This window comes from Mangifera indica, chromosome 4 (genome assembly GCF_011075055.1).
Source record: "Mangifera indica cultivar Alphonso chromosome 4, CATAS_Mindica_2.1, whole genome shotgun sequence".
Lineage (NCBI taxonomy): Eukaryota > Viridiplantae > Streptophyta > Magnoliopsida > Sapindales > Anacardiaceae > Mangifera > Mangifera indica.
Genome location: NC_058140.1, coordinates 1000828 through 1011698, shown reverse-complemented (window position 1 = coordinate 1011698; position 10871 = coordinate 1000828). Strand labels below are relative to the sequence as shown.

At 30.1% G+C, this 10871-nt stretch overlaps 1 protein-coding gene across 1 annotated transcript; it reads left to right on the top strand.

The window, feature by feature from the left end:
• The first annotated feature begins 4722 nt into the window (after positions 1–4722).
• LOC123213610 (vacuolar-sorting protein BRO1-like) lies at positions 4723–8125 on the top strand. The gene is made up of 4 exons (XM_044633087.1): positions 4723–5088; positions 5506–5541; positions 5679–6144; positions 7184–8125. The coding sequence occupies exons 1-3, from the start codon at positions 4723–4725 to the stop codon at positions 5688–5690; spliced, it is 414 nt and encodes a 137-aa protein (XP_044489022.1). The 3' UTR covers positions 5691–6144; positions 7184–8125.
• Positions 8126–10871: the final 2746 nt, after the last annotated feature.

Genomic DNA, 10871 nt, shown 5'->3' with positions numbered 1-10871 from the left:
TCTCTTCATTGGTTCCCTCTTCTCTCCTATTTGGCATAAAATGTGACTGAAATTAAGAGATAGATCTCACTCAATTTTGACCCAATTCGTATCGATACTGATGTAACTTGGAGGAAGGTGGTCTATTCTCATCATATCAGTATCGATACTTTGAGGCTCGCTTTCATTTGGAAAAACAACTTCATCGTTGATCGCTTGAAAAAACAAATTGTTGGTATATAAAAATTTTCCAAACAAATCATCAGTCTCTAGACAAAGATTGGAACAGCTTCTCGTCAGCTGTGAATGGAATGAGATTGACAAAGAAGCAAGAGGAAGAGAGGAGAAGGTTATCGTTGTCTTCAATCGCTAACGATGTGGTTGGAAAAACTCTGGGAAGAAATGTTTATTTTTCAAACTTTGGGTAAGGAAATTTATTAGATTTTTAAATCTGAGACGAAAATATGATAAATTTTTAGTTTTTTTAAAATAATTTTATTAAATGACAATTTTCCTCTGATAAAAAAAAAAATTAACAGACGGATGTGTATTTAAATTTTTAAAAGTAAACGGGTATAAATTGGATTTGCACTAAACCTTGGGTAGGAATAAGTCTTCTGGCCATTATATTATTCCAAAGAACTAAATATATTGACTAGAAGGAAGAATGCTTAGGGGCCAAATTGGGGAAATAAATATAAATTCGCCCACATGATATTCCAAAGTACTATTAACATTCAAAAAAAAAAACCCACGTACTCACCTTCAAATGCAGAAGTTTTTATTAGTTGACAGCGTAATCTTCATTGAAATATGATAAAAACATATTTTATTCAAGGCTTCGTATGCTTATATAACATGTATGTGTTCCCAAAAAGAAATTCAAAATCTGCATATTTCAGTAAATCAATAAACACTTAAGTGTTCGAATTTCAATATCAAAAGAAGAATGAGTCTCATTTATACGTGGACATATTTGTATTTTAAATAGGTTCCATTTCCAAATCAGAAGACTCAAATGGTATCATTCACTCTAGATTACATTCTACAGTGCTTCAATCAGTTTAAACCAATTTCAGCATCTAAAAGAACAAACAGCTTTGGAGTATTTCTAAGCTTTGAAAATCACCTTCAAGCAGACATGTCAATTGGGTTGGGGCGACCCACGACTTGGCTTGAAGCACTTTTTCGGCATGGCCACTACTATAGCGGATCATGCTAGCCATGGGCCTTCTAGCCCATGTCGTGGGCTTGGGCTTTAGGCCCACAACCCAACCCAACCTGTGCACTATTTATATAATAATTAAAAAAATTAAATAAATGAATTAATAATTAATAATTATAATATAAAAAATTATAAATATTTATAAAATATAAAAATTTTTAACTTAAAAAAATGAGTTTTGGATTAATCTCACATATGTGAAATAATTGGAATTTTAGTTTGGTTTGAACATGATATTAAATCTTTATTTATAATAGGTGAAAAAAGTGAGTTACAATCTCACATTTAAAAAAATAAAATCACTCTTTTCTTTCACCTACTATAAATAAAAACTAAGTAAAATGAAAAATTTATCTAAACTTAAATTTTAGATCTCACATTGGTGAGATTAATCATAAAAACTCAACTCATCTATATAAATAAGTTTGTTTTTTTTTTTTTAATTACAATTAAATTTTCTAATATGTTTTCTTTTATTAGAAAATATAATTTAAAAAAATTATTTAATAATTTTTTTTATAAAAATTAATCAGCTGGCTGGCTCATTTAAGTTCCAATACTGCCTGGCCCTATATTGGATTGGGCTGTGTTGTGGGCCTCTTTTTTTGAGTTGGTTTGCCAAAGGCTTGCAATTGTATAGGCCTTAGACTTGGGTCGTGTCGGAGAAGGCCTAGCTCACTGACACCTCTAAGCATATGTAATACCATTGACATGGAAGACCTCTGCATTGGACTTCGTTGAATGCACCAGAGTCTCACTATCGCAAGTTTCTTGACAATTTTCTCATCTTCTCCTCCAATCTAGTTTACAAGCTAATTATTATTATTTTTTTATGTGGTTTAGAAATTAGAATTTAAAATCATTAGGACCACTCCTTTTAGTCAAGAGTGGTTTGATAAATATAATTTGTCAGCACCTCGTCTCAAGTACTAAATTTTTCAAGATGCATGAATTTGTGAAAAGATATAATTGTTAGGGAAAAAATATTAACTGGCCAAAATTAAAGGGTGTTAAGCGAAATTGCCTAAAATTCTAAGGTTTAAGCAAAAATGCCCTCAATTTAAAAAATGACCAAACCGCCCTTATATATAAACCCTGCATTTCCCATGGATTTATTGTTTAAAATCAAAGGAAAATTCTGGTCTCTCACAAGTTTCTCACGAGTGTAACGGATTTTTATCTTTGTCGTGTTTTTCGACAACCAAAAATAACAAATAAGGATAGTACATCATCTCACTTCTTGTTTGAATCAATTTATTGTTAGAATTATTGAGATTTGAGAGAGATTTTAAGGTTTAAATGTTTAGGGTTTCGATTTTGAACAATACATAAAATGTTTTGATTCTTGATTGTTTTGCTTAAATTTTTTGAGGGGTTTTGTGTTATTGGATGTGTAGATTAGATTTGTGTTGAAATTAGAAGCTAAAATGATGATTTTTGGTCGGAAAATATGTTAGATCTACCGGTGCGTAATCTCCCACGGGCGCTCGTGGGATGACAGAGAAATTTAATGTTTTCAAAATTTTAGGGGGAAGGGGAACAAGGGGAGATCCACGGGGGTCCGTGGAAAATTTTACACTGAACCATGGGGTAGTTCTTGAAAACCGTGGGTTAGGTAGAATTTAACTTTTTTAAAACTATAAAGTCTATATGAAACAGACTTTAAATAGTCATAACTTTTGATTCAAGAGGAGTTACGGGGCCTGTAATATATCAACGCGAAGCTCGTTTCGAGCTCTATAACGACAACTAACTTTGCTGGTTGCACCAAATTTGGAGGCCAAAATAAAACTGTTTCAATGTGTATTATGCAATTTTTTTATTTTATCAAATTTAAAATTTTCGGTTTTTATGATTTTGAGTTTGTTTGTGACCGAGTTAGACTTTTTTGATGTGTAATTTTCAAATTTGATATTTGTAATTATGATGTGCTTTTTAGACATGTTTTACGATGTAATTACGAAATTTTTGATCGATTTTTCGGTTTTCTCGTTCATAAGCTATTTGAACGTGTAGTTTTTGAAATTCAAATTTGTTTTTTAGATTTTCAAGTAATTTTTTGATTATTGACATTCTAGGGTATTTCAATATATCTATTTATTCATAACATGTTATTTTCAATATAGTTTTCACGAATTGATTTTTTTCGATTTGAATTCAGAAATATAAATTTTTTCTTTCCGAACGAACCCGTAGTAATTAATATTAAGTAAAAATGAGAGTGAAAGTGAGTATTTAAGTGATATAAAAAGTGTATGTAATGAGAGTGAGAGTGAGAGAGTTTATATAAATGTGATGAAGGTTAATTTTGGTATTTTAAAAAAAAATAGGGTGTTTTTGTTTAGGAACATGAAATTTGGGCATTTTTACGTAGAAAGAGTGAAATTGGGCATATTTGCTTAATGAAGGGGTAATTTGGCCATTTATTATAATTTTCCTTATTATTATATCTTTATTTAACATCACTAGGGACCCCATACGGGGATAATATAAGAGAAAACTAATTAATTTAGATAAATTAAAATGATTTTAATCAATACCGCAAAGATTTTGTAGTCATAATCAAGAAAATAAAATAATGATAAATACAAGTATGCCTTCAATATAGCTTTAATTAATAACTAATTTCAACATAAAAAATTCACATTCATAAACAAAATTTTGTAAACTTAAACTGAAATTTAAAGAAAGGACAAGGATAATATAGGGTAAGGGACGAATAATAAATCCCTTAAAAAAATACAAAAGCCTTGAGTAGATATTTTCATAAAGTTGGATCTCAAGAAAAGAATGATGACATTCAGAGGGCGTTTAATTTGGTTAATGTTTTATTACTAAAATAGAAAGATTATCTTGAAGATAGATTACTTAGAAGATTACTAGGTATAAATGATTACTATATTTAATAAAATTTGGTAGGTATAAATAATTATTGTGTTTGGTTGAAAGTAATAAAAGATTACTAATAAATTATTTTACTTAAATACCCTTAAATATAATTATTTTTAAATATTTTTTATATTATTTATCATATTAATTAAAAATAAATTTATTTATCTCAAAAAATTAATAAATAATAATATAATTATAATAAAATCAAGATTACCTTGATAATCTTTAAATACCTAAGGTGAAGATAGTAATCAGATTACCACCTATATTATTTACCACGTCAGCATTGGTAATATAAGATTACTGTAATCTTTTATTACTGACAAACCAAACAAAGGAATAAAAAATAGATTACCAAGGTAATATTAAAAACCAAGAACCAAACGCCCGCTCAGGGTGATTTGAATTTGATAGAAGATCTTATGGAACCGACTATGAACATCACTTAAAAAACAAAAAAAAAGCTTTAGTGGGAAAAAAATAATGGGGAGGTAAGTATCTCATCATTAAAATTAATATTTTAATAATTTTAACTATCAGTTATATATATTCTTCTAAAAACTGAACAAATTTATATTTTTGATGAGAGGTTTTTAATTTTCTTACAAAAAATATTTACAAACCTTATGATTACGTTTTTGTGGTATGATGCGTTTAAGACCAAGCAGAAGGCCAGTCAACAGAACATTCATCTAGAGAAGGCGGCAGTGCTGTTTAAATTTGGGCAGATTGGGTTGTTGTTTGATCGCGCCACCGTGGAGGGGCGGCAGGAGGCATCGCACACGTTCATTGCGGTGGCCGGAGCATTTGCTCATTTGAGAGATAATGCGTCCACGAAGGTGAGTAAGGGGAGCTCCACGACGGTGGATGTCAGCCTCAAGGGTGGCGGAATGTTGGAGAAGTTGATGCTGGCCCAAACTCAAGAGTCTGTGTTTGAGAATACGATTGCTAAAAGGAGTACGCGTGGTGTTTGCGCTAAAATTTCTAGACATGTTAGTGCTTTTTTTTTAAGCTTCAGTAAATGTTTTCATATATTGAATTGTGATGAATTGAAAAACTGTTTAACATAAGTTTAGATTATGAAAGTATATAGATTTTACAGTGCTTAACTTTTAGGATTTTAAACATGAAAAGATTGCATATATATTTGGATATTGTAGTGCATGATTTGTGAGGTTTAAGGTTATGTTATCTTATCGATTTGTTTCTTTTAATATTAAAATTCGAGCAATATTAGTAATGTAAGTTTCGGTTGAACTGTGATTAGTATGGTTGTGAAGGTGGCTTGAGTTTTGATGTTGAGTTTGTTGATTTAAGAATGAAATTTTTTTAGGAAGGGTGAGGGATAGTGTTGTTGGGTTTTTCTGGTGTGATTTTGATGTAAAAGCCTTTTTTTTTTTTTGTTGTAGTGTTCGTCGCCGACATCTCTGGCATTTTTCTTGTTGGTAAGTAGTTCCTCTTCCCGATTTGTTTTTTATATGCAATTCTTACCAAGATCGCAGTCATCTGTCTTAATCTTGAAAAAATGATTAAGTTGCTTCATTCTGATGTTTTATCAGCCTGCTAACTCTTATAATTGCAGAGTGCGCTTTAATATACTTGGATCCCGATTCAAGTCGTGCTGTTGTTGGATGGGCTGCAAAAACTTTTTCAACAGCAGTGTTTTTCTTATATGAGCAGGTTATATGCCTTTTCAAAAGTGGAAGCTGATTTTTGTAGTTTCATCTTCTTTATTAACGTCCTTCACAGTTTTTTTCCTTTATAAATTTATGATGTTTTTAGGTTTAATTTATCTTAGAGTATAACTATACGTGTAATATGTTTTGTTGTGGTTCTTCAACAGATCCTCCCAGATGATGCTTTTGTGCAGCAAATGATCAAATTTTTGTAGTTGTTTGATGCTGATGCTTAATAAGAATCAAATTTGTTATTGTTGATTTCTTGTGTGTACTCTTATTTTTATAATTCTATTTGATGCTCCAGAGTGCTGTTGCCTGGGACATGCTGAAAGTTTATAGCAATTTTGTTGATGTTCAAGAGAGACAAAGGTATGCTCTTTATGTATTTTAAAAACTGTTTGCACCAATATGATTCCAGAGGCCTTGATATGTGTAATGAGCTTTAGACAGTAATAACTGTTTGTTTTGCAATACTATTTGACGCCATAGCTAAATTCTTTTTCTTGTTTTACTTATTGTGCATAATTTTTATAAAAACTTTGTCCCTACATGTTATATGCTTAAAATATGTGCTGTTTTCTTGTTTGGTTTATGTATATATTTTAATAAGTTCAGTAATTCATTTTCAGGTTTAGCTTTAATTGTTCGTCAATTTTGTTGGACCAGAAACAAATCCATGATTGTTATCGTCTTAGTAATTTTGTAAATTTATTTTGAAGTTTTTGTGTTTTCTTATCTATATGATTGAACAAAAAAAGTATTGGCAAGCATTTTCTTGAGTCAGGGTTTTGGTTTCGTAATTGAATCTCAAATCATATCATCCTTTGGTCTGCATATCATTGTAATCTGTCTATTAAACTACTGCAGTTTCAAAGCTGATAAAATCAGTTTTTGAAATTGTTGTTTTAATGATTATGTTTAAATCGCAAGGGTGATCTGATTAAGGAAGGCATCCTCATGCAGGCATATGCTTAACAGTTTGTGCTTGCAAGTCAGTTACTAATTGTGGTATGGTTTTAACACATTGTTCTGGGTTTAGCAATATGTGTGCCAGAGTTAGATCACGTCAATTTTTTGAATCAGTGTATAATTTTATGCTTAGATGTTTTTGGCTGTTGAGTAAATTTTAAATGAGAACTTCATAATTTCTTGGCTGGCCTGCAGGAGGCCTGGGGCCTTGTATGTGCGTGTACCACTGCTACTTTTAAAGATTCTGTCTTTACTGGATAGGAGAATCCATGGGCTGTGTTGTTAGGAAGTCTTCTTTTTATGGTTCTGCTGAATTATATATAGGATATAAAGTGTAGTAATTTCCCTCACTTTTTTTCTATATGCTTTTTGTTGGGAAGCTTGCCAATTTTTCTGAAATATTCTAGGAAGAATTTCATCTGTGATTTCTGGTTTTTAGGATTGAACGGCTAGAATTGTTTGATGAATTTGAGGAGTGGCATATGATGCAGGCAAGTAAGAATCTTTCATTCCTGTTTTGAAACTCAACCAATATTGCTCTTAGTTAATAACATGATCTGATTTCGTCATTTGTGGGCCTGCACCAAATAGAGTTGCCTAAATGTCCTGCTTGGAACTTGGGAGGCTGGCTCACTGTTCATATGGACTATGGAATAGTGGTTGCATTTCCATACAAGCTCTTTTAATTTATAGATCTATCAATGATGCCATGGTAAGTCCATTGCCATAAAATAAAATTTTAGGTATTGGCTAAAGGAATATAAACAATCTTCCCTGCGGCATACGTCATTTCATTTGTCTGATCCACTTGTAAAAGCTCTTTAGCTTTAATTTTAGCTATTTTATTTAGTGGGATTAATACAAATGTTAGCTTTCACCTGAAATAAAGTACCCTGAACATCTAATAGCTGAAATTATTGAAGCATACACCATTTCGTTTGTCATAAAATTGTATGTTTACAAAGAGTTTACATGTCAAAATTGTCACAGTTCATAATATGAACTGCAATTTTGTAAACTGCAAGATCAGAAAGATTATTCAAGATCTCGGGTTCTCAAATTCCCATAACCTTTTGTAAATTAGAAATGAACTCTCCACTCATCTCCACTTCCGCTTTGTGACAATCAATTTGCTCTTACATGATTGTCAATTAAGTATTTTATACTTGCACTCAATATATTGACATTGATCTATATTTCATTCATAAATTGGTTGCTCGTGGGGCTCTTTAACATTTTCCTATGATCTCTTAGCTTGTTGATATATTTACCAAAGGATTGTCTTGTGAGTGCTTTCTCTTCTTATGTCTTCAATTGCAACTCCATGAGCTCCCATTGCAATTGTGACAGAGTGTTAAATAAAATGTATATTCTTATTTGATTTGATTATAATTTAATATGTTTTGATATGATTATAATTTATTGTATATTATTTTTTATATTTCATATGAGCATAATCCCACTTCAGACTATATTATAATACTATATATTTAAGAGCATTTTGTTAATAATATTTATTTAATTCAAAACATAATTCTTAATTCTTTAACTAAACAGTGTTGTTAGTTGGTGTTCAAAATGCACCACTTTTGGTTTCTCCTTCTATAAAAGCAAAACACTATCCATTCTTTTTCCCCGAATGTAATGGACCAAATATATTTTTGTTTCTTTCTCTCAAATAACAGCAAACCTTACGGTGAATCTTGAGTATTTTTGTGTTTTTCTCTTGTAAAATTAGTCGAAATGACTAGGATTGCCGAGCTGTATCAATTGAAACTTTATGTATAAAAAAGTATATAAGTTTGTTGAGTATGTTGAAAAAGTTTGTTATAGATTGATTAAAACCTTGTTTCGGTTTCTTGTTAATCTTCCTTCCTTTCTTCGCAATTATACAAATTCAAAAGCTTTAGAAGAATTTATAAATATGTTGATTATTTTGCCTTTACCTGTACAGATGAATTACTTATGAATTTTCTCCAAATCTAATCACAAACAAAGCCGTGTCCTACACATCGAATTTGACCTGGAAGAGTCAAGTAATTATATATGGACAAAGTGAGTTGAATTATATTAACCTTCACACTTTAATGTGATTTAACCCTATCAAAAGCAAGTTTGTTTTCATATGGCAACTGGTCTGACTAGTTTGGATAATAAGTTTCACTTAAGCCTCTCATCTTGACTATAAGGATTCTTGTCGCAATTTATCAAGAGGGTCCCCATCTGGTGCGTGCAGTGGACGCATGGTGGTGGGTCTGAGGCCTTATGTTCTTCTGATGTGGTTTCAGGGCCATCATGCCCATCTTTATGGACTTTTAGTATTACAGACGATAAATTGTCTTGAAATATCTTTATTTACAATTAATACATCCAAGTTCAGCTCCATTTCTGTGGACTGTGTTTCTCCAAATCACGCCATAACTGAGTCTATGTCCTTTCTTGGTAGACTTGATAATTGAGTAGAAATTTCATCTCTCAGGTAAGTCATTTTCGAAGAAATTTCAGGCTAAGGACTAACATGGATGAAATTGAGTAGCAAATAGTAATAAACATTTTTTCATAACCATACTGCATGCAACTTTTCAATTTTCATTACATTATATCGTCTATCAAATTGCCGGAGAGGAGGAACCATGACAAGGGAAAAGTCATCAACTTTTTCAAGATCTTTTTCAAAAAATATGTTTAAATGATCATTGTCATTAGAAAAATAACCAAATATAATCTCAAACCAATCACGTCACAAGCGAAGAATAATTTTAAAACTTAGAAATAAAGTAATTAAAAATAAAATAATACCTATTAAATACTAAAAACTATGTATAAATAATTTTATTGTGGTTAAAAGACTTATTCTCACTCAAGGTTTGATCAAGTGACAAACTTTAACTTTAAAAATCCAAATACCTATCATCTATATTTAGGGGACGTTTGATTTTGAGAATGTTTTATTACTAAAATTAAAAAAGTATTTTAAAAATAGATTATCTGGAGGATTATTGACTATAAATTATTATTATATTAAATAAAATTTGATAAAAATAGGTAGGTATAAATAATTATATTGTTTGGTTAGATGAAAAATAAAAGAATAATAATATATTATTTTATTTAAATATTCTTTAATATAATTATTTTAAAATATTTTTTTATATAATTTGTTATATTAATTGAAAATAATATTATTTTTCTCTAAAAAATTAATAAATAATAATATAATTATAATAAAATTAAAATTACCTTAGTAATCTTTTAATACTTAAGATAGATGTGATAACCAAATCATTTCTTATATTATTTATTATATCACTATTGATAATAAAAAATTATTAAAATATTCTATTACTTATAAATCAAATAAAATAATATAAATAATAAAAATAAATTATCAAAAATAATCTTTATCGTTCCTTTATTAAATAGCTCTTGGAGTTTATAAATTCTAACCAAAGAACAGTAAAGAAGACAATTTATGCGTTCATAAATTTGATTCGTATTATTAAAATAATTAATTTTTTAAATGTGTGAAACCCATAATTGATTAGTACGGAAAAATGTGTCATCATCCTTTCCATATTGGAAATTTAAATGGTGGTGAAAAAGATAATAAGACATGGCAGATCCCATCTCTTGGATCTCTGACTCTCTTTTTTTGATATGCAACTCTCCATCATCAATCCCATTTCTTCTTTTGATTTAAGCCAGCTTCTTCTTCTTGATCTTCTTTCCTAAATCTGACTATGTATATATAGTTTCATCATCATCATCATTGGCGCCAGCGTTAGAGCGCTTCATCTTCTTCCAAGAAGACAACTTTAGTTATTGTAAACTTATCTATCCCCAATTCTCTCAATCTTTCAATTCTTGAACCAATTGCGAATTAGGAAGAAACCTTTTCAATCTTGTCTTAGTCTCTGAACATATACATTGAATAGATATTTACTCATTCATTTATCACCAAAGATTCATCAAAAGTCTGTGGATGCTTATAATGATTCCATTTTTATCTGTATTAGATTCATTCTCAATGTTAATTTTATGGGTCCTCCAGTTTACCTTTAAAAAAATTAGAAGGTTTTAAGTTTACCTTTTTTGCAGAATTAAAATAATTCTGGGTCCCATAGAAT